Source organism: Maylandia zebra, linkage group LG18 (genome assembly GCF_041146795.1).
Source record: "Maylandia zebra isolate NMK-2024a linkage group LG18, Mzebra_GT3a, whole genome shotgun sequence".
In the NCBI taxonomy this organism is placed as follows: Eukaryota; Metazoa; Chordata; class Actinopteri; order Cichliformes; family Cichlidae; genus Maylandia; species Maylandia zebra.
This window is the reverse complement of record NC_135184.1, coordinates 18,528,404-18,553,568: the sequence shown is the minus strand read 5'-3', so window position 1 is coordinate 18,553,568 and position 25,165 is coordinate 18,528,404. Positions and strand designations below refer to the sequence as shown.

Sequence of the window (25,165 nt, the reverse complement as noted above, 5' to 3'; positions counted from 1 at the left end):
GTTCGGATCAAGACTGCCTCTAAATGAAAGCAATTACGCCCACCGAAGTGCCGTGACTGCGCGAAAGCGAAAGAAAGACCCTAAAAACTTGTCACGATTCGTGGTAAATTCTTTGCAAAAACTTTTCTGTCATTTTTTTAAGGTAATATATCGAAACTATAAATGATTGCGTGGCTATATGAGATTGACACGGGGGTGTGTTTTAGCTGTGGAGCACTGAGGCACCTCAGTCAAAGTGAGAGTCTTCTGCCTTGTTACAAAGGAGCTTACATTGTAATCCTATGCTGTAATAACATGTTGCAGATCCCTTTCTATAGCCTGCACTAGCAATAAAATATACATATAGCAAACATTTGAGGCAAGTTGTAGTACCTGAGTGAATTTTATTGGATGCTGCATAGGATAAATCTGTGTTTTCCAAAGATTTGAAGTCATGCATTGTGCATTTAAATTATTTTCAAAAGAATTATACCCACAAAGTATGGATTGATTTTTTTTAACAAATATATTTTTTCCCATGCTTTGGCTCCTGTAAGTTTTATATATTTGCATGCTTTGAAGTGCAATCAGCTGAGATATGTTGGGAAAATGTAACCTTTCGGGGATTTCAGCAAGTTCAGTTGTGTTGCCACTTGTTTGAATACTGATTTGGAAAGTGGTGTCCTGTCCCCCCATCCCTCCTTTGTTTTTGTTTTTTTGTTTGTTTTTTTAGAAAACATGCACTCAACTGCCACAGAATGAAACCGGCTCTCTTCAACGTCTTATGTGAAATAAAGGAGAAAACAGGTAAGGTCACTTTTATGGCCAGTTCCTTGTGTGTCAGCATCACTTGTTTTCTTTTCTCTCTTTTTTTGGTGTCTTCTTTTGATCGTTGAAGCATTTTTAAAGAAAAGCAGAGGTCACGGTTATCTAGACTTGACTCTCCCAAACCAGTAAATATGTATTTACATCATGTTTTCTTTCACAAACCTCACTGACACTGGATAGCTCGCTGTCATTGGACATTTGGGCCTCTTTGGGACCGTCTTTCTTTCTTTCTTTCTTTCTTTCTTTCTTTCTTTCTTTCTTTCTTTCTTTCTTTCTTTCTTTCTTTCTCGCTCCTCTCTTCTCTGTTTTCCTTGGCCGAGTTTGATGGTGTTTGCTGAAGTGAGCTGTTTTGCATGCAGAGACAGGTCAGGGGGATTTTCTGTTTATGTTCGCAGCCTGGGTCAAAGTCATGAAAAAGAATGTGTGAATTATTACTCTCTTAACAGCAGATTAAAAGGAGAGCTCCTCACATGATGAAAGCCTGTGACTATTCTCTGAGGGATGTGGCAGAGCGCTGCTTTTGAAGGGGAGGAAATAAAACAAAAGATCCAATATAACCTTATCTGTGAACACAACTTTGAAGCTGTCTGAGATTATTGAGAGAGCCTTGTCACTTTGGCTGCTCGGTTGTCGCGTCGCAGCCATGCAGACAGCTGAGAATAAACACGGGGCTTGTGCTGTATGGAGGCAATGCCGTTTTCATTAATTTAACATGAACTGTTGTTCACTGAAGCTTCACTCTTATGAGTCAGAGTTTGGCACAGCCCCCCCCCCCCCCCCCCCCTCCAAAAAAAAAAAAGAAAAGAAAATGAAGGGAGAACGTGTAGACACTTGATTTTCGTCACATTTAAAACGTGAAGCCCATGAGGAAGAAGCTATAGCAGGCTGGGGCCCTGCTTCTAAATTGCAAGGCTTGGAAAAGTGAGAGAGTAATGCCTGGCTCTTTGTAAACTGTCTGGCGTCTCCCCGGGTTCAACCAGAGTTCGTTTCCAAAAAGAAGAACAAAGTGACTTGGACCTTTTCCTGGCTTTTCCCCCCTGCCTCTCCTCTCTTCCCACCGTTCTTGGCAACCAGGATTTCACAGGGCTTCTGACGAGAGAGGCTCCCCCCAGACTGCAAATTGCCCTCCCCTCCGCTTAGCACCAAGTTTGGAAAAGGAACATAATTCAATTCAATGTGGATTACATTTTCTCTCTCTCGCTCTCTTTTTTTTAATGCATCGGATCAGTTATTTTTACTTAAAATGTGGCTGGGGAACATTTCTCCCAAACCACAAATCAGCGAGCTCTAAATAGCTACATTGTTTTGATGGCGACAGAACGACGTATAAAAAGTTAAGAATAACCCAAGCAATTTGTGAGGGAATCAAGAGTGAATGGCTGCCTCTCTGTGTCCTCCCTGTCTGCGTTTGAAGAGCTGAGCCGCGGCTCATCTTCGCCCATAGGAGGTTTGTGCAGACGAAACTGAAAATCCTTTCACTGCAGTGACAGAGAAAATGACTCAAACCTTCACCATGGCATTTACAGCCAAATGTGCTGAGTGCAGTGTATGCGAGCGGAGTACAGCCTGTAATTTGTCAGCCTTTTTTATATTCTTTATAAAGAGTCAGCTTCTCCCTGCTTTTTACACTGTTGCAGTGAGAGTGTCTGCGAGAAGAAGAGCGAGCAGGGGGCGATGAGTACAGCAGGGCAGATTTGAAGCAACGCTTTCTCCTCGACCTTTAACTGAAGAGAGGAAGTGTTTTTTCTCCTTCTTCTTTACGTCATCTATAGGTGCTGCATGTTCACGTGTCTGTGTGTGTGTGTGTCTTGTACGCGCCTCTTCTTTGTGGTGCGAGTGTTGACAGCAGCAATATGGGACATTAGAGCAGTGAGGTGTCCATTGGCAAGCAGCTGACAAACAAGGCAGGAGCACATGCCAATAGCAGGCCTTAACTGATGACCTCACACACCCCCACACCCTGTTTATTTGCGCAGGGGTCGTTCCTGTGTCACAGATTTAGAGTATTTAGCAAGCTTAAACAAGCTCAGGTTCACACGCTGGCCGATGGAAAAGCAGCGACAGAGATTTGTGTTACGACTTACAGTCGTACCTTTCGACACCGGGGTTGTTTGGCCCGTCTTCTGGCCCCTCTCGACTTTTTTCTTTTTTTAAACTATCATCATTGTTTCTGCAGTTCCTGAGAGCACTTAGAATTTGTTTTCCTGTGCTTGCTTCACATCCTGTGAAGAGAACCGGAGAGCGTCTTTGTTTGTGTGGAACCATTACGGCGAGACAAGCTGGCACGTACAGGTTGACTAAGTAAGAGAAGCCAGCCACCAAGTCAGTGTTTCTGGGTGTCAGATTTCAGACCTACGCTCTCCCTCTCTCACTCTCTGTCTATCTGTGGGCCTGCGACCGTTTCGTCAGGCCACTCTTGTCAGCAGCCTCACATTACTCCCATGCAGGCTCGGGTCAGATGGCGAGCTCCTGCATGACTAATGTGATCAGACGGATAATGCATTACACCGCTTGAACTTATCAAAGCTGGAGACCTGCTGAATCAGTCCATCCCGCTAAGTGCCACCCTCCGCTCTCAACCCCCCCTCCTCCCCATGCTAATTGGACGTGTACACACAATTTAGATATTCACAGTGGTGTTGATCTGGTCACTTTGGAGGTGTCATGAACTCTTGAGCAAATGTTGTTCTTTCAGTGTCAAGAAGGCGGCTTTTGTTTTGATGGCTCAAGAGTACTCTTTGATAGTAGAGATGCACAGATCAAGCAGCCAGGCACAGATTTTCAGTGTTCTCAGTCCAGACCTGATTCGTTGCATGTAAAACTTGGGCACAGTGGCACAGGCAAAAAGTGGTGTGTGCACTTTGGGGGGACAATCAGAAAAACTTTAGTGAGAACAAACTTTAATCAGACACTTAAATCCCCCCTGAACATGGTTATTTTAAAGAAGCTAACAAAGGTAAAGTGGTTAAAGCTAATGAGCCTCAGTATGAGCAAAGGATAGTTACTTTGGGGATGAGTAATAAATAAAAAAGGGTTCAAGTCCTGTTATCTGGTGAATTTATAAACTTTTTACAAAATGATGTAAGGACTTGATTTTTGTCTTGCGATATAAATGTGTTGCACCTGCTTTTGTAAAATATGTCAGGTAAAGGTGGGTGCACAGCGACTTACTGTCGGGTTATTATTTGTACCTCATTTTGGTAGCATAACACTTTGTTTTCAGAGTAGTTTATTAAGCAAGAGAAAATCTGTAACTTACTGCAGTTTGAGGTAAACTTTAAAGTTTACTAATTTTATTATGAAAATAATGTTTTACATTGTAGAAAAGCTGATTTTTGGTTCTATATGTTGTCAGTTAGAGTTCTTAGAAACTATATGATAGTTTAACCAATAATACCGGCTGGACCAAATGGTCTCTAACAACCCAACAACTGGTGGCTGCCAATGTGTAATTCAGATTATATGGGATTGTTTTTGTTTTAACCTTAAAAAAACAGTCTAATGGATTGAAACAAAACAGCAAAACGAGGACACACTGCAGCCTGTAAATGACCAGGTGAGATGAGTAGCAACTGATAGCATACTTAGCATTAGCTTGGTAATCATACCAATGAGAATCTCCATCAGCATCTCTGTGCAGGAAAACGCACCAACTTGTGTTTACCAAGCTTTTAATTAAGGAAGCAGAGCACTGGAAAAAAAAAAACGTGTAACACTGAGCAGTAGACTTAGTCAGTCCCCAATAGATGACATATTTGTCCAATGCCATCACTGCAAAATCCAGATGGGATAAGGCAGCATATCCAGATGTTTTGTTTTGTTTGATCAGCTGTTGAAAATATGTATTATTTACCATGAAAAACAGCAAAGCTTCTTAATGCAGTAGGTGAAGCCAACAAGAGTTGGCATTTTGCTTAAATAAATGAGTGAAACGAATAAGTGATCATATTCAGTAACATCAGTATAGCAGTAAATAGCAGTATTGAGCATCATGGATCCTGACTTTGACTGTTCACTAATTACTAATCAAATAAGTGGTGTCAGATCTGCTTTGCTTGACTGAAATAAGCCCAAAGGTGCACGGCGATAATGTCAAATTACCGTTTTCTGTAACATTAGCGTTAAACACTTGGAGAGGTACTGGTTGGGCTCAATTCAGCCGTGGATAAACTGGTCACTATGGCTCCCAGTCCTGCAGTTTTTCAGTATTTAATTGACATGGCTGTCCATGATGAGTTCAGGGGTTAGTGTTGCCTCTCTTTGTTACCCTCCTCTCATCTCCAGTGACAGATGGAGGCATTAGTCTCCAATGTGGCGCTGTCCTGAAACTAATGGCTATGTCCTTGGTTTCCCCGCGCTAGCTGGGAGACTGTATATCTGTCCCCGGCTTGGAAGTGCCGAAGCAGCAGTTTATCCCCCTATGTTTTAGTTTCCACGGAAATAAGGCTGAACAGGACTCTGCCTGTTCTCTCATAAATAACTTCAAATAAATAACTTCAAAATGTGTGCGAAGTTTTCCCGAGAAAAATATTGCCTGGCTTTGATTTATGCATTTATCGGAAAACTCTTCCTCTACTTACCAGAAATGTTCGTCTAAGTGAATAATAATAAACATGTAGTATATTTTTATAAGTATAGTCGGAGAGGGGATGTGCTGACTGTCAGTTTATCTTTGCTTTTGAAGTGAGTTATGACATGTGTAAATAGACCGGACTCCCTTTTATTCACTGGCATTTCCTCTATATTCATATTTATGCTCACTACATATTCACTTCAGGGGCAACAGCAAGTATTTTTGCTGTTTCCTGTCCTCTGATATAAACTCACTTGCAATTAGGACAGCTAATATATTATGCAAATGTTGACTGGCTTAATTGAGACATGTTAATCATGTTTTAAGAGGCTAATTACAGCCCTGTATATGTGAGGTGGGAGTTGTAATTAGCCGTGATAACAGATCTGGCTGTAGAATGGTCATATTCTGTGTGTCGATGTATGGGAAGGGTGTGTGTCTGTGTGTGAGATATAGGTATGTTGCTGGGCTTGTTCTATGTTTGCTTTCACTCCTTATTTTTACAGACCTCTCGCCCTCTTTAGCACACAAAAACAATGATAATGTGTGTTTACCTTTCCACTGTTTTTGTCCTCTTTACGTAGTCACAAGTTAAACTGGCGTCCACGTCTGTTTGCTTCACCTTCGCTGAAAGGGCAATAGGGACAGAAAGACGGAGCTATCGGCTCACCTATCCAAGAGAAATATGAATTCATTGCGTCTCTTTCTATAGTTTGTTTCCTGCACTTTTCAGTCTGGTTATCTGATGCAGCAGCGCTGACCATTCTGCACGCCGGGCTTTTATTCGAGACTGTGTTCTTAGTTTTCTGACAGAGATCATATTCAGATCCATTACGCTAAGAATGCCTTCCCACTTATCGAATATAAAATTGCTTTAGAGAGGAAATTTGCTCTATGGCAGAGTGGAGTTTCTTTTTTATCAGATGTTTGTCTCTAGAGCAGCTTTTAGTGTCTACAAAACAGCTCTGGTGACATTATTGCAACTGCAATTGCCTCACCCATTGTTTTTGTTATTGGTGCTGTTTGGATTTGATTGGATTTTCCACAGTCTCATGGAATTGCTTCACGCAGCGTGACTGGCAAACGCATATATCCTCATACTGTTGGTGTTGAAACACCTGCAGATCTTATTATTGATATGTTCATGGGGCTCTAACCATACACTCCTACCTTTGAATTATACTGGGGGGTTTTTTGGCCTTTTTTTTTAAATACCTTTCATATATTTTCTTGTGCCAAAAAATGTAAGTTATAACATATTCAGATTTTCTTGATGGAGGTGTGTTTTCCTGGCACCCTGCCACTAAAATGTAAGTGGTGTGTAGGCAGCATGCTGGGGTCGTACAAAGGACCCCCTGACTTCGATGAACAGTCAAACATAAAATGGCAAGCACTCTTCCCTGGCTGACTTAGTAAAAATGACACAAATTAATACATGCTGCTTAAACAGGACCAAGATTAATGGTTGCCTTTCGCAGCGGCTTAGATCCACTGTCAGTCGCTGCTCGCTGCCCAGATGGAATCAACACCAATCAATGAGGCTGCCTGACTCTCACTAGATATCTGCTTAGGATGCTGAGTGGTTCACACACACACACACACACACACACACACACACACACACACACACACACACACACACACACACACACACACACACACACACACATTTAAATATGTACTGTACATCCACACACAGCTATTCGATGCGGTACTCTTGTGTCTCTCCTCAACATTTCTTCGGATAAACTCGTGGGCATATATTGTGTTACTTCCCATACAGTGTGACGTTCAATCAGGTGCCACAAAGTCAGATGGGGGAGAGCAGTGAGGCTGATGGCTCAGTAGTGATTGGATGTTTCAATTACTGATAGTAATGCCATGGTGTAGTGAGTCATGCAGTGCAGATAGCACCATTTATTTTAATCAGGACAGGGGAGAGATGGGTGTGGATGTGTCTCCCTCATTTCAGAGTTTCACATTTAGATGCAGGGGAGTGTGTGCTCTCTTTCTCTCGCTCTATCTTTCTCTCTCTTTATGTCACACACAAACACTCGCACACAACCGTGCACACATGCACATGCTCAGGTGGATTGAGAGTGGAGGAGAGGTTGCCGTGGGTAACGCATAGCGACAAGGTACTCTCTCGGTGAGCTATTCTAATTTATGTTAATAAACCTCGCCTGTGCCGTGAGAGACAAAAGGGGCCACAGATGAGCCTTGGTAACCTCGGCACCTTCGCTGGAAGGAAAGGCACAGACAAAGAACAATGCAGACACACACACGCACACACACACAAAAAAGCAGAGAAGAGATATTGAACTGTAGAGAAAGACACAAATACTGTGGCGGAGAGCGATGATAAATTTAGCCACACAAAGAGTTGTTTTTGTGGCTGCAAAATCAAACAGTCTCTTGCTGGCAATCTTCAGTGCGGTGTACGGTATGTACTATTTCTGCGCGCGTGTCACAGTGTGTGTTGCAGGGGCAGAAACAGGCAGGCAGGCTGTCTCTGGGGATTGTTGCTGCTAATTCCGTGGGGCCTATAGAGACGCGGGGTTCCTGCAGTTTTTGGATCACTTCCCTTGGCAAATGTGACACCACAGGTAGCATTTAGCACAGTGGGGCGAGAGCACGGATGTTAGCACAGGTCAGCACTTGGCCTAGCCACCTGGCAGTGTAAATACCATCTCTGAGAGTAAGATAAGGGCCCTTAAGCCTGCTTCTGAAGGAGGCAGGCAAAAAAGGGAAACCTCAACATGCAGGATTTTTTTCAAAAAAGGGTGTTAGAGTGAAAGATTTTTTTTTTTGTTAGAAAGAAATACATTAATGCCACTCGTGTCATATAAAATGTCGTTAAACTCAAATTACATTAGAAGCAGCGCCGATTTTCTCAATCGTCAGCAGGTTTGACTCAAAGTTTTATCTTAATCTGTTTTGTGTAGATATCCGTTGCCTCGTTGCTATTATATGTTTTCAGTGTGAAAACTAACCAAACCATTTTCTGTTTGGTTAAATACGTACCCAATTTTCGCAGTAACAGCCATGAGGATTGATAATGCGGTGATGCTTCCTTGCTGCTTCCCTGTACAGTAAAAAATCTGTATCCCCTACCCAAAGAGTGAAAGCTGTGGATTTCCACTGTGCCTTCTGTCTGCCAGCTTGCCTTTGGCGATGTTAGTTCTGGACAGTTAACTCCTACTGAAATTATGTTAATTGCTGTCATTTTCTTTTTTCTACTTGAGCATAATCAGCAAATTATATACTTCTGTTCATTTATTACCGAGCCGCTCCTAACGGAGTTTTTACCCTTCAAAAGATTAAAAGTTAGGAGGTAGTTTGCTCTTATGATTTGTGTATATTCATGCGGGTTTATGGGTATTTTTATGCTATTAGCAATTTGTTATTTTCTGTATCAGTTTGTAATTGCATCAGCTGTTCTGGGCCATAAAAGTTGTCTTAATGCTCCGAATGTGGTGTGAACGCTGTGCTAGTGACACCTGAGAAGTGCTTGTGCTGGAGCCTATCGAAACATAACTTGTGTAAGGTTTATATCGTTTTAATCTTTGTTTGACAGTTTGCCAGTGTGATGCTTTTGTGTTGTTTTGGCAATACTGCCACCCTGGATGCCATCATGCCGCAAGGTTGTTTTTGGCATTGTTACAAAAGTTTCAGGTGTTCACGCACTTAGTATGGAGGAACAAACATAAACATCTTATTCCTGCAGCTGGTGCAGGACTCCTAACTGGTACCAGAAAAAGAGAAAAGAATCACACCTGCACTGTTCTCTGCACCGTCTACCTGTTAAATACAGAACTGATTTGAAGATCCTTTTATTTGAATAGGTTGACACCTGGGTACATTTCAAATCTTCCCTGTCTCTACTCTCCTTCTGGGTCTCTCATATCCTCAGAAGAACTGCATTTTAACTGTTCCACCATCATGGTTAGTGGGTAAGGCTGACTTTAAGTTGGAGCAGCAGCCCACAATTGCTGGACAAGCTTTCCAATTACAATCAAAGGTTTGCTCTTTGTTGGTGCTTTTAAGATGAAGACTTGCTGGCTTTCAATGGTCTTTTGTAGTTTTTATTGGTCTTTAGTAGTTTTAGTATTTTGGCACTGATGATCACAGTGTATGTATGTTCCCTAACTCTTCCTAGATGCAATTATTCTGGATAAAACGAAGGATATAAACTATATACTTACAGTTTACGACATTATTTAGGAAATATTTAAAATCATAATCTTGGTTACTAGGATTATTGACATTTGTATAACTTCTGGGAGACATTTAAAATGCATTTTTAAACATTCAAATCCTTACAAATTATATATGTAGTAGCTGATCTCAAAATGAAAGGTGACATGGCATTTAACTGGTACAATTGTACATTGTACCTGCCTGAAACAGGTATCTCTTGTAACGAGTCTCAATGGGAATACCTGTTTAAATAAAAGCTAAATAAAAATTTTGAAAGAAATTACAGGAACATTACATTACGTGTACATTTTTGATACTGTGGGTACTTTACATGTGCACGCTGTTGTTACGAATATGTGTAAATAAGTGTTCATCAAACACTGAAACTGTGCATCTCATACAATAAAAAGTGTAGCTTACAAAAAGAAAAATACCTGTATGTATTTATTATTCATTTGTTTGGTGTTCGTGAACAGCCGTTTGTTGCTGTCTCTCTATGAAGATAAAAAGAATGACATGATAAATTAACTTGCACATCTGTGTTTTCACATATCTGTGTGAATAAACGTCACAGGCAGTAAAAGCTAGCAAAAACCTCCAGTATAAGTCTAATTACCACTTAAGTTACCTTATAGGTACGGGTAGGCCTGAAGGTTAGGGGTAGATGCTCTGATGTCACTCTCTGGGTGTAGTCAGCTTGACTTCATTTGAAGAATTATAGGAATCTTCCCATTGTGTGCATTATTAATTACTCTTATTTTCATGTCTAGGTTTATGGACTACCCTTTCGAAATCCCTCACTTTCTATGTGCACACATACACACAGGCATGGCCTCTGCTGTTACAGGAAGGCAAACTGTGTTAGTTTAACCTAACAAGACCTCTCGTTTTTACGTTAAACTAGGTCACGTGACACAAAGACAAGTAATATTAGACATGCATTTATTACCACTTCATTGAATAAGTTTCAGTGAGTGAGCGTACATGGATAATTTCTTTTCAGACTTCCCTGAGGCAGACCGCATGACAGTATGTGCAGGTTCCCCCACGCCATGTTGTAAAAGGAGGATTTTAGTGCTTTCTCGCCGATGCTTTCACGAGTCGTTCACAAGATATGAAGCGACGACCCCGTGACTCCGCGCAGCAGCTCTTCTTCTAATATTTTTTATTTGGCTTTGCTGCCACCACCTTGCAGCCTGTTTTATTGGATTTTATTGATGTCCTTCAGCACCATGTTTAGCAGTCTCCTCCCCTAAACACATAAAATTCCTTTATGTTCCTATTACTTGAGTTTATGAAGAGCGTCTTCTCCCACCTCCCTCCCGATAAGATCATATTGATAGATTGATATTGGGAGAGCTGTAGTGTGATAAAGGCGTGGGGGTTAAGAGCTTCTTGGATAGTTTAACCTTGATAAAACAGTTGTTTCAGTGAGGCTGATTTTGCCCCATCCGTCTTCATCCGTCAGGGCCCCTCTGAAGTATGCAAATGAAGGCAGTAGAGGGAAGCGCCGTGTGCGGTTAAATGGGGCGTTGCGAATGTGCGGTGTACCGCGCAGACGGGGTGATACTACTTACTGTCCAAATTTAGTGTGTCTCTTCTGAAACACCCCACCCCCTTCCTTTTTTTTGGTCTGCCTTTCGAGAATATATACACCCTGAGAGCTACTGTGGCCTCTCGTAAAATGATTGCAGCTGTGACAGAAGCAAATCACTTGGCCCTTTTTTTTAACGTTGTTTAAAATATATGTTATTATAGATTTTAGTGTTTTTGAGCAGCGCGTTAGCCCTTTATTTGTGACTCGTACCTGCATTTACATGTTGCAGCGGGTTTTACTGCATGCTCCAGCCATACATTTTTAGAGTATGGCTGTTTACCGTGGTAATTAGTGAGTCTGGAGGTGTAAGGGTAATGATCTTTGTGATAATAACTGTTTATGCCTTAACACTGCTCTCCATTCACAGTTTATGTTGCTCAGGCAGCTTCATTTGCCTGATTAGTTTTGTACCTACTCAGCAGCATTAGGGATGGGGTTTTTTTCTGTGTGTGTGCGTGTGTTTGATTCTCTCATTTATCTCGCGTGTCGGCATATTGATCGATTCCCCTGCTCACTCATTATTTTGTTCTGTTCTTCACAACTCATTTTCAGAAAGGGGGGCCAGCGCCAAGGCCACAAACAGATACCGTGTCTCCTCGTTGCTGTCTGACTAGCCACCACACGCATAAAGCTGTCAATCAGGAGCTCTCCTGCCTGCCCTTTGTTATGGAACGCCAGCTCTGTGGGTGGGTCCTCTGGGTGATAGATGGTTTTGAGAGCCTATCGGACTGCAAGAAGCATCCATCTCTGTCTGGAGCCTGTTAAACAAGCTTGGGAAAGCAGCCATGTAGTCCTAACCACCACTGGCCTCCACTAAAAACCCCCATTAACATTAATGAAGGATAGCTTTAAAAGTTCTCCAGTAATAGGCTTGAATTGGATTTATGAGTCAGATAGTTTGCCAGAGAGTACGTCATGAAAAATGTCGCTGCTAGATAAATGGAAATGAGTGTTTGAAAGGTCTCGGGACACTGTTTCAGCGAGGATTTCAGCTCAGCTTTGAAACTTTTTTTCCCCTCTCACCCCTCAATCATTTCCCCCTCCAGCTCTAAAATCAAGCTGCAGCTTCGGTGGCTGTGAGGGAAAGCGAGGTGTTTGATGTTTTAAGTCACTGCAGAGATAAAGCTGCTCGACTTACACTCAGTGCCTCTGCTTCTAGTGGGGGGAAAAAATAAGTTCTTAATACTTTTTTTAAAGGCCTTTCATCCCAGGTGGCACTGGCCATTTCAATATCTTGCAACTACCACTTTACCTGTCTGCAAGGTCCCTATAGATGGCTGATGTGAAACTGCCATTAGCCAGCCAATTCCTCAGCCACAGATTACTGTGCCAGTACGTGGTAATCACAATGTTGAAAAGGTCTGATTGCACTCCATCCAACCTACAAAGTGTGGCGTAAATGGGTTTTTCGAAGGTCTGCAGTTGGTTGTTGGTATGTCATCATAGTGCATTAGGACTGTCAGAGGCAAAATAACAGTTTTTGAAACCTCTTTCATTTCATGTGAATGTTAACAGGATGCAGAAATACACTCAGAAGCAACCAGGCAAACAGGGTCCTCAGTGAGATGGTTCAGTGCAAGTGCCCGATGTACGAGCTGAACCATGAACTTGTTCCACTGGAAATAGATGTATTTGAGGTCTTTCTAATTTTCCGGAGCTCCCCACTCTCTCGGTTTCTCCCTCTTTCTGTCTTTGTTTCTCCTCCCATCTTCTGGCTGGTGTGCTCTCTGCTAACCTCGGATATCATTACCGTCAGAGGGAGGTTGAAGGGAGAGACAGGTTGCTATTCTTAATGAATTCCGCTATGTCTTTGCACTCCCCCACCTAGTTAACCCTGCCCACCGCCCCATCGTCATCGCCCCCACCCTCCCCCAGCTCAAGGTGTCAAATTAGAGCAGCTGGAAAAGGGGAGAACAAGGAGATGAGCAAGGTACATCTTACCCCAGCTCATTTCCTCACTCTCCTTCAAATCACCTCATACAACATGATATTCATGAAAAGTATCCATGTAACAACTGGGGAAATGGTTGGATACACTACACATATTCTCTTTAATTATTAAGAAGCTGGTGTTGGGATTGATGCTCCTCATGCACTGGTGTGCAGTTAAAGTAAAATAAGTAAAATAACACAAAAGTATGAAATTACGATTTTGTAAAAGCAGGCAAGTGTTTAAAAAGTCGAAAACAACTACATTCGGCAAAATGACCTGATGAAGAGGTGGTCAAAGGAAGAATCCAATAAGCTTGGATATTTACTTTATAAATACATCACACCAGTGACTTGTTGATTGGGGCTTCGATGCTGTTAGGAGGTCCCTGAGGGCTGACTTTAAACTACTAATGGACAATTGGCTTTGACGTCACAGTAGCACAAAAAAGGGGGCCATGTGTTTGCAGGGTGGTGAGTGTTTATGGGTTGGAGGTATTTACATGAGCAATAAAAGGTCTTTCCAGAATGTGAGTTTGTTATCCAGTTGCAGTAATTATTATTGTTAATTGATATTTGCTTCTCAAGTGTCCTCTCATTTGTGTATGCGTGTTATCATTTATTATTTTTGTATAAACATTTATGATGTTTGATGATTGGATAAGGTCTGCCCTTCAAGCATTTGAATATGTTACGGGATCATTAGCATTAGTGTAATTTCAGTGCTGTTTCTGGTCAAGGTGCAGGTGATTTCATTTTTTTATGAGGCCTGTAATGAAGAAGCGTGTCCTTGTTGCATATTTCAGTGACTTGTGAATATTTTTCCATTTTTTTCCCTAAACATCTCAGATTGCTTCATGGCAGTTTTTCATGGCAAAACTTGAAGGACATGTGTTACACAGTATTTGTGGTGTAAATACTTCAGTTTCTAAATTCCTGAATACAGAGAAAACAGTGAAGGTGTCAAATTGCTGACATGCAGTGCAGCAAGAGCATGGTTTCAAAACTCGAGTGACATACAGTAGATGTGCCAGCAATCCATCCATCTATCCATCCATTTCCTTTCCTGCTTATCCAATTCAGAGGCGTGGGAAGGGGGGATGGGTGGGCTGCAGCCTGTCTCGGATGTCACTGGGAGAGAGGCAGTACGCTGCAGACAGGTTGCCATTTAAAGAAAGAATTCAGTGATTGTCTAATATTATTTGTGACCTGTAAATACAACATCTCAAATGTTGAAATTGAGCCATTTTAATGTAATTTTTTTAATTAGCGTTCAGTTTGAATTTTACATAAGCACCACAGTTCAAAAGTGAACATCCATGGTGATGATAGCACAAGTGCATTAGTGCAGATGGTGAAGGCATTATTAATACTGACTTACCTAAATATGGGTTTGGAGCAGGGAAGGTGTTGCTTATATCATCAAGACAATGCCAATTCACATAGTCCACAGTGGTAAACACGTATACTGTCCTGTGTTGTGGGGCATTCCCAGTGTTGGAATGGGGTTGTATCTCAGAGTAGTAATTTAATATTCTCTTTGCTATGCATCCGAACACTGTTCCAACTCACACCTTTAAATTTAGTTCAAGATCTTAAAGTTTCCAAAAAATGCAAAAAAAAAGAAAAAAAAATCCCTGAAAAACTACGTCATGGTGATAAAATTCAGACTTTGACGTAGTCGTAAAAAAGGGGGCCTCGGTAAGGAGCTGAAACAAAATCAAAGAGTAACATAAGATTGTTCACCGGCGCTGAAAGGCTGTTATTTGTTTAAGCCGTACTTTCAGCAGATGTAAGTACATGAAGTTGTAGCATATAGCAACCAAAGAGCTCTGCTGAAGTGCATCAGTTTGATGTTACAGCTGCTGCGTTTGGCCAGTTATGCTCAGGATTGAGAAGATCACACGCCAGCTGTTAAAAAAGAAAAGCACACAGATGTAAGCTCCGTCACCGGTAGCAGTTTTTAATGATGTCAGACTGTTTCAGGGTGGATTTTTTTCCTGTGAGCCCAAGCAGAGCTGTTGTCTACTTCACCCCGGCATTAGTGTTTGATAGTCCTGACTCAACAGAGACTCGGCATCCCCCCGTGGCTGTGCTTACTCACTCCTGAGCCCAGTGTTTAGTTTTCCTTGGCAGACCCGGGCCACAGCTCATTAGACTAAGAGAATGTGCTTGCCTTAATTAATGACATGTAAATATCCTTGAATTGGCCACATTTGCATATTAAGAGAGATTTGTGGAATCTGTGGAGTAATATATTTTAATTAGGGATTAATTAAAAATAATGGGAATTTCATTTCGCCTGGCAGGTTGTGTTTGGTGCGTCGGGGCCCAATCTTTGAACGCAGAGGCAGCTACCAACATGTGAAGGAAGCTCTCTGCTCTTTCACCCGCTATCTGTGCTGCATACAAAAAATTTTCTCTAACACACACACACACACACATACTGGCATCACATTCCTTGAGATGCCAGAGTCTTCCCAGGGGGTCTCCACAAAGCGCTGTAGCTTTGAAAAGCGGGTGAGGAGGAGGCGATTCCAGCTTGAACACCCACAATATGTTTTTGGGGATGGTCCCAGTTTGGCTCAATTTCATCTCCTCTCATCTTTCTGTATCTGTATTTTTTTCCCCCGTATAGTTGGGGAACGGCTCTCAGACACAGAACACTAGTTATGTTGGCAATTATGTTAATGGATGCCATTAGGCCATGATTGTGTATGAGCGAATGGGGAGAGAGGGCACGTTTTCGAGACCGACCTCAACTTCTGCTTTGATCCATTTTTAAGAGACTCTTTGCTATAATACTTTCTAACATATACTCCAGTTTTTATTCCCCCCCCCCCTCACAGATCAGCAGACATTTTGACCGTCATATCAGGGATTGTTTCATTTCAGGCTATTTGCTCTGGGTAATGATGTACTCAGTGTGTTTCTTCTTTCCTCTGACAGCTGTGAAAATAAATCTGAATAGAGACAAAGAAACCATCTGTCATCAGCATTACTAATGGCACTGATAGCACGGCCACTATCAACCGCATCTCCTAGGTGGAAATCATCCCCATTACCAAGCATCAAAGCTGCTTCCTGCTTCCTGATGCTCCTTGCAGCAGTATCGCGCACAAACACACACTTCACGACTTCGGCTCGTTTTTAAAAGAGAGGTTTTCAACGATTTCCGACGCTCTCGGTCATTTTTGCGAAGAAGAAGAGGCACGCAGTAAACGTCTGTTTTTCTTCAGGCGCCGCTTGAAGCGGACGGCTCCTTTGGCATTTGTGATGTGTCGTCAGCGTGCTGATGTTATTGATCCAGGACCTTCCGAATTCATTAGGAGATCCAGCCCTACAGTGCCGCATCTTTATTTATGTTGCTGCCCCCTCCCTGGCCTGCCTCTCTCTCTCTTTCTCTCTCCGCCTCACTCCCTGTCTGCCTTCCTCTTTCATCCTCCATGCATTATTCTTTTATTATTCTTTTACAGCTGCCTTATCGCCCGCATTTTGGTGAGGATAAGACCTGTCATCTTTGGGTCTTGTCTGGGGAGATGATGGGAGACTTCAAGGGGAAGGAGGAGGTGGACTGGGGGCAGGAGGAGGAGGAGGAGGCGGAGGGTGGGTGTAAAGAATGCTCTCTGTCCCCTTTTTTCATCATTCGACGTGGACCTCTCTCTCTCTCTTTTTATTTCTCCTCTCCCTCTCTCTCTCGCTCTCTCTCACTTTCGCCGTCTCTCTTTGTAATGAGAATCTCTCTCTAATTGAGGTAGCTGCAGCGAGCTGGCCGAGGGTTAGATTGTGATACTGGCTACGTGACCGTTATGCTGATAGAGGTGGCAGATCAATAATTTAGGCCCTGACCTTAATGGTGGTGTTAAAATGCTCATTCCTCTGGAGTCTGGAGGCCTTAAAGGTGCAGGAGTTGGATAAAGGCGCAGGAGCTCGTTGGATGTGGAGGTGGGAGCGGGGGGATGGTGGGAAAAGCAGATAAGAGGAGAGGTGGAGAAAGACAGAGAGGGAGAGTGCATTTGCAGTCAGCCCCTCAGTCTGTGAAAGGAAGGGATCATGAGTGATGTTTCTCCTGCCTTTACATTCAGACACTTACATTGTCACCAACATTCATCCTCTTAGTATCCATATGAATGCCATAAGCTTTTTTTTTTCTTCTCCTCTCTCTGTCTTTCTATCTCTCGCATGTATTTGGTATCCGGTTGTAATCCGTTTTCATAAGAAATCCTCCACCCATTCTCACTGATGCACTGAATGCATCACCAGACACCAGAAGTGAACAAAGACTGCGGTAACGAGTGGGTTTAATCTGGTTCTGGGCTTGTCTTGTGCTTCGTAGCTTAAGGCCATGCTCATTGAGGATTCGGACAGCCATCGATTTGATTCTGAGGGACATTAACGTCACAGCCTCATGCATCTCTCTCTCTCTCCCTCTTTCTCTCTCTGAATCTCTAAGACTCGTTCCCTGCTGGCAGGATGCGACCATCCCCAGCTCTCCCTGCTCTTCCTCACCCACCCAGTCACCCTTAGGGGATGATATATTAGATATAACCAATTCAATTTTATGCAGCCAGGACAGACGCCCCGGGGACATAAACACACACATTTTTAATACACTCCTCACCAGGAAGCCCAATGCGCCAGAGCCTGCGGCTGCCCTGGGTCTCCTCTCACACTCAATTATTAATGTAATGGCCGTAGTGGCTTAATTAAATAATAAAGACAAGCTCGCTGCAAAGGAATGGGCCAAGGACGGCGGGAGAAGAGGCAGATTCTGTAAATGTGTGTTATTGACATGTGTGAGATTGTGTTGCTTTGATGGCAGATGTGCTTTATTATCATCGAGTGCACATTTTTGGTTAAGACCCGTTGTCTCGTCGACGGGCCGCGTGCCATCCGAAATGACTTGTGACGGTGGTTGGTTTTGTAATATTTTCTCCAGAAAGCCTTGTCTTCAAAATAAATCATTTGAGCGAGAGAGAGGGGGAGAGGTGTAGACTTTTGATTCAAGTATCCGATCCGCTCATAAATCAATTGTCGCGAGAGTCAGGTCAAATAGGGGCTCGTGATACCTCAACTACATAAAAAGACTGATTTCCTCAGATTATGGATTCCTGCCACCTCAAGGGCAAGCCAGAGGAAGCTCTCTGTCTCCAATGTGATGAAATGTGGCGTTATCTTTTACTTTGTTTCATTAGATTCACTGGAGATTACACACTCTATCCTCAAACACGCGATTTTCCAGCTTTCTAAGATGAGACATCTCCTGGCCTCGGGGCAAGAAATATATTTCCGAGCTGCCGTCCCCCCAGCCCGTTTCTTGGGGTTCGTGGGCTGTTTTAACTTGCAATTAATTATTCAAATTCATTTTGAAATGCAGGGTTACATTTTGAGTGGCTTGTTCAAAAGGCAAAAGCAGTTTTTTTTTTCCTCTCCCCCCCAACTAATGGCAAGTAAGCCCCCGCCATTAGATTGAAAAATAGGCCCATTGTGTGTGTTGACTTGGTGGCGTACTGCGATGAAGGATTGCGACAAACTGGAGTGTTTAAATCGGCGAATTGAAATTAATGCCCTCTCAAAGCCAGGCTTGCTGACGATACATTAAAGCTAATACTCCAGTGAGGTCGAGCAAATGTTTGTTTATATACATGAAATACGCTCGGAGAGAATGAAATGATTGGATTTTGCCCAAGTAAACACTTATATTAAAGAGAGAGACAAAAGAAAGAAATTGTAATGCAATGAGGTGTGGGTGCCTTCTATGTTTATTGTTTCTCCTCTGTTTTTGAGTAGACTAATCTCTTCTGACGTCTTTCATTTATGGCTGGTGTTTTCCCCCCCCCCCCCAGTTGTTCCCTTTCCTTCTTCCCTTCCTTGCTTCCTTCTTTTTTTTTCTTTAAACCTCCTCCTTAAAGCACCTCCCTCTATTTTGGTCTGCTGACACATTGAGACACTTTCAAAGGTCATGCCTGGAGTTTTGTCTTGTCGCATCACTTATTCAGGCTGCTTTTTGTTTATTCATGCCACTTTTTGATTTTAATAATTAAAGCAGCGAGATGTTTATTTCATACGCCGATAAAGTGCTCGCGAAGAACGTCCACGTTTTATGTGGCTTCTTTGTGTGACGCCGACGATCTTCCATGCAAAAAAGCGCGAGCTGTTGCTGTCAGTGGGAGCTGTAATGTGTATCGACTGAAATTACCCCCTCGCTTCCACTGCGGCCAGAAGACCTCTTAGATGGCGAGTGAAGAGGCCGAGTGTATAAGAGCCTCTTTTTTTGTACTTTTCCTTTTCCTTTAGAATTTACTGCCAGCGGCTGAGAGTGGTATTTATTTTCCTCAGACTCTGCTCTGCTATCCTGGAGTTGGCAGAGTGATTTTGTAGAATAGAAACATTATAGACTGTTAGTGTCAAAGTGTTAAATGTGATGTATAGAGCTGGGGGTTTCAGTGGGAGGAGGAGGGGGGCGACGGGGTTGAGGAGGAGGCGGTAAGGAGGTGAGCACTGCCAGCCATGACTGGAGCAAGGTGCTCATGGGAGAGAGGAGCCATCCACCATGTGAGGGATGGCAGGGTAATGTGGCGGGAGGTAATGGCTTTTCTCAGTCCGCTGAAACAGAGGGGAGATCATTAGGGGTTGCTGTGCCGCACAGCGCAGTCCGTTTACCCCGACTCTGCCAGCGCCTCCTGTCAGAGCAGGGGTGTGGAGATACTCATTGTATTTGTCTGTCTGCTTTTGTGTGGCACTGGCAGCGTTGCTCCGAAGAGGCTCGAGTGTTTGATTATTATTTTGGGCCTTTTCTACCAGGATGGATAGACGCTGACACTTTGGCTTACAGCTGCACTCAGATATTTTCTTACCAAATGCTTCTGCAGCTGTGAAATCGAATCGGCGAGCTAGCCCAGACCTGATGACAAAAACAAAACTCTTTTTCTCCTTCGCTTAAATGAGTATTACTTTACCGAATGTCATTCAGTTATTAGGAGAAAGCAGGATTGAAAAAACCTTTGGGTTCATAAGAGTTATTTGTTCAAGGAGCCGCTTGAAAATATCAAAAGAGGAAGCCGCTGATTTTATTTGTTACGAGCCGCAACACATGTTTTTGTTGTTAAAAAGCTAAAGTCACAGTCAAAAGAGAAAGAGAAAAGACTTCAGACAGAGATGGTCTGAAAGGCTCATAGACAAAAAAAGGCCTTCAGATCTCAGAATGATTGTCTGTGGCAAATGAAGGTAACCCCTTCTGTTTTCTTTGAGCGAATCATCCTCTTTGGACTGTGTTTGTTTACAGTGGTTGACATTTATGTCTCACCAGGTATGTTGAAACAAGCGAAACTGCCTCCAGACTGAGCATCTTATTTTATAAGAGCCAGCATTTCAAGCTGTGCCGCTGAATATTTGTGAATGTGTCTGCATATGTAGTGTGACTGTGATCGCCCGACTTTAATTGTGGGAAAAGAAAGCGATGACATACAGCCGCGTTTGAAATAAAGGTGTGCTTTGTGAATCAGCGAGAAGTTCTCAAAACCGGTTAACAGCACTTGGAACTGTCGGTCGATTTTTGCCCCGGTGAGCCTCCAGCCCGGCGTGACAGAGAAGATTGGACGTCATTAAGGTCTACACTCTTCCCTCTGTCTGGGGGTGTGTGAAATGGGCTCTGCTGCTGCCAAAAGCGTGCACCGTTATTGTGTATCTCCATCATTCATGGTGAAATCTCACAAAAGAGGAGGGCTTGCAGCGCAGGCGACCAGAGCTGCAGATGGTGTCATTTACCTGCCCTGCATCGGTTTTCCAGATGTTTTTTTTTTTGTGTCGCTGTTTATATGCCCTTCTGTGCTGGCTGAAGGTTGGTGGATAAGTCACATTCCTAACGAGAAGATTCTCCTCGTGTCGAGACTCATTCGCACATTATGAGGAAAAAAAAGAAGCCTCAAAGAAATATGATCGCTCCTGTAAAATAGACCAATTATTCCCCATTGACAACCTTCAAAGCTCACTTTTATTGGCCGATTCAGCCAAATAAAAGTTTATTGCACGAGCTGAACGGGACGCCATCATTTTTGCATAGCTTTTCCAAGCCCAGCTTTTATATGATCCCCATTATTACACCTCTGTGACATTTAAACTTTATTGAACAAGACTTTAAAATCTGTAGGCAGTATATAAAAGAATGAGGAATTTATCTCTTTCAGATGGGAGGAACCCCCCCCCCCCCTTCCAAACTGCTAAGCGCTGACTGAAACAGAAACGCAATTTTTTTTGCATGTTTTTGAATTGATAGCTTTATTTTTATTCTAATATCTAAACTACTGCAACAAGCTGTTATTTTACCTTCAAAATATTTTCTCGATTTTAAGAATTAAATTTTACACAGTAGTTAAAAGTCTCCATCATAGCTGCTTTGATCAATCACCCAAGGTGCAATCATCACATTACTAATGTCTGCTAGTCATTTTAATCTTTTCAGCTATACAATATGGACAAAGGATGAAAAGTGAAAAAAGCATAAAATGACATGTTTAAATACATTTCTAAGATCACTTCATTGTTGATGAGCATTTGGTTGATTGATACTTTGCAGAGAGACAAGACATATGCAGCAAATGGCCCAGACAGACAGGAACTGAACCAGGAACTCACTGTTGAGGTGTGTTTGCATATGTTCTTATGTTTTGTTTGGTTTTTTTGCCCAAAAAACAGCTGAAATCCCAAAGATAGTATACAATTACAAAAAAAATGAATTATCACTGTTTGTTACAGTCATCTAATAGATTAATCTACCAGCTGTCTGATCTAAAATACCTAAAACGTTGAGGCAATTTAAACTCTCTAATGTTCATTTGTAGGCTCTTTTTTTTATGACAAATGCAATCTTACATCTGAGAATAAATATATTTCCAAGACAGCCAGACGGAGAGAAAGTAAAGCGGAGAAGGGAAAGGCACTGGAAGAAAGGTCCTGCCCCCCTCCTCTATGTAATTAAAAGGGGGTGTCTGTCAGGGGCTGCTGCTGCTTTGTGTGGCCCCATATGTTTGGGCGCTGATACAGGGAGGATTATTCTGTTTGGAAGCCTGATAACAGCCTGTTTATAACCTTGGCACAGGCTGTAGCCTAATCTGGCAGCACCCCCTCCCCTCTCCTCTCCTCTCCTCCCCACCTCCACCTCCCTCCCACCCCCAAATATTCACAGAAAAACCATACTGGCTGTTTTTTCTTTTTTTTTTCTTCTTCCACCTGGGGGAAACAGTCATGACCCAAAAATCTTTCATATGCACGTTCGGCTCTCCTCAGCCTGAATATTATGTGAGATGTTGATATTTAACAATTTCAGAATGGCTCCATTAATCCAGCCTGTTTTGATATTTCGACTGATCATCTATCACCGCACACTCAACGTGGAGGATAAATAATATTTCCTCTCCTGAATTTTTACTTCCCTTCTTCTTTCAAGGTTTTATTTAATTGAGCCGTACCGATTTTTTCGGTTCGTCTTTCCTTTTCCAGACGTCAGAGCTGCTATTGTTGGAAACTTTCTTTCTTTCTTTTTTTAAATCTGCAGGCTGATTAGTCCAGTCTTTTGTTCTCAGACTATATTGTCATCGCGCTGCCTTTCACATGTCTGAGTTTGTCATGATTTCAGTTCTGCTTCTGAAAACTGCTTTGTGATTTTTTTAAAGTCCTTTGTGCTTTCAGAATAACAGCCCCAAATTGTTTCTTTTGCGCGCCTATTATGCCTTTCCTTGACTAATTGCTACATGATTGACTTTATGAAATTAAATGAAAGCTCCTGTAGTCGCCCAGTATGGAGGCCATATTCTTACAGTAAGAAATAATTTCTGCTAGTGTGCGCTTTAATATGATTTTATTAATATGACTTTAGGCAGTGGCTTTTTCTTAACGTGAGATGACACTGGTGGAAGGAAACCAAAGTACTCCACTAATGTTCTTACATTTCACACCTAAAATACGACAAGTAGGGTTGTCAAGTTAACTGCAACGACATTAATAGTGATATTCAAAAACTAAATGTCAATCCCATTTCAATCATGAGGATTAGAGCGCATGAAACAAACAAAAATAGGTCATGACTTTTTTTAAAATGCTGAGACAAAGAATCAGAATTCTGATTTTAATGTCAGCAGTCTGAGATTTTTAATACTAATGGAAAAAGTTAGAAATGTAACTTCAGTTTTGGAATTTTGATGACAAAACAGAGTAAGTTAGAATAAATTCTGATTTATTAAAAATCGGAACTCTGAGGAAAAAGTCTGAATTCTGACTTCAGCTTTAGAACGCTGAGAAAAGAAGTTGTTCTGAAACAAATCGTAGGATTCTGAGAAAAAGTAAGTCAGAATGTCCAAATCCCGACACCAGCCGTACAATTCCAAAGTTACTCTGACACAAATGTCAGAAAATCTGAGATTCTGACTGTAACCTTGAAATTAACATTAAATTTAATTGAATTCTGACATTAAATGATAACAATAAAATTGGAATTTAGAGGAATTTGAGTCGTTCTGAAACAAATGTTGGAATTCTGAGGTTAAGGTCAGAATTATTTCTGTAATATTGCACACCAGATTAGTCTGAGCACCTCCTTGCATTTGTTAAATTAATTTGCCACAACAACACACAGGAAAAACATTTGGTTTGGTTAGTTTTATTATTGCAATTTTTTATAATGATAATCATAAAGTGACAGCCTGGGTGATATGTATTAACATGTGACCCAGATCAAGTATTTTCAGGGCTATAGCCAGTATTTGTTATACTTTAAATAGTACCACCTATATTTCCACAGAGATATTAAGAATTGCTTTTCTTCGTTGTTTTATTTGTAACGGACTGCTTTTTAGACTTTTGCTTAGGTGCATAAGCGAATGACGTGACTACTTCCCGTGTATTACATCGTGTATCGACTTCTTTGCTCTTTTTAGACAAAATAGAAAAAAATAGCTCCCCGCCTCACCTCCTGAATCGCATATTTCCGTGCAAATCTCACTTTAAGTGTTCGCGTTAATAAGAGGGTTCCAACCTAGCTGATGAGTTTCCAGGGCGCTGAATAATAGTCGCTCCTGTAATGCACTGTTCTATAGCGAGGACACTTAACCAGCACACTGCGGGGAGAGGGGAGTGCTCGGAGTGGCAGGCAAAGAGAACTGTCAACCTGTCACATTTCTCCCTCCTCTTCCCCCTGATAAATTAAAGTTACACAGTGTGCGTGTTGTAGCAGCGGAAGGCTGTGCAGAAAGCCTGGCTCCTCAGGTCTCAGGAGATAGCTGGCAACTAGGTCAGACTGATAATGTAATCCGCTGACTGGATCCTCAGCCCACTACATCCAGAGTAGAAAAGCATGACAGGAAAAAAACAGAAATGTAGGAGGAAAAATAGCAACTTTAAGGTGTTGTTGCATATCACCTAGCTGGTTCCGCTTAATCAAGTTTTAAAAAAGAGTAGTGTCCATGCAGGATGTTGTGAGGGAATGTGCCGATATAATATCAAGCTGCTCTGTGTGTGTGTGTGTGTGTGTGTGTGTGTGTGTGTGTGTGTGTGTGTGTGTGTGTGTGTGTGTGTGTGTGCGTGTTACTGCAAACACCTGATTATTCAAAGTGTAATCCATGTCAATACACCTCACGCTACTTACGGGGGAATCTTATTTACACGCATTGCTTTTTTCGCGTTATCTTTGCACCACATACTGCACCGCATATGCACAACAAAATAGTGCCGTGCGAGTCTGCAGGGAGAGAGTGACAAGAATAAGTTCCTGCATCAGCAAGGTGCATTTTCATTCCCGTGCAGTACTCCAGAGAGCCTCTGTGGGCCCACTGTGACAACTCTGCCCCCCTGCAGGTGTGGAAATGAAACAAGGCCTATAAATAGCCCAGGCAGCTGGGAGTAGAGCGCTGTGGAGCTTGGGCGGAGGGGGAGGGAGTTTGAGGTCCAGCTGGGGATGCAGGTGTGTAGAAGCTGACCGACAGTATATGACTGTTGTCTCACCCAGGGGGCCGGGGAGGGCGGGTGAAGCTGCAGCATGATCCAGTTTAAGAAGTGGAACTTCAGCA

The 25,165-nt window shown here is 42.4% G+C and overlaps 1 protein-coding gene across 4 annotated transcripts in view; it reads left to right on the top strand.

Annotated features, from left to right (window-relative positions):
* Positions 1-25,165, top strand: part of pbx1a (pre-B-cell leukemia homeobox 1a) — a 59,415-nt gene that overhangs the window by 9,040 nt on the left and 25,210 nt on the right. For all 4 annotated transcript variants that reach the window (XM_076876336.1, XM_076876338.1, XM_076876337.1 and 1 more), the window contains one exon: positions 713-786. In XM_076876336.1, the coding sequence (XP_076732451.1) occupies positions 713-786 (74 nt within the window). The remainder of the gene's footprint in view (positions 1-712; positions 787-25,165) is intronic.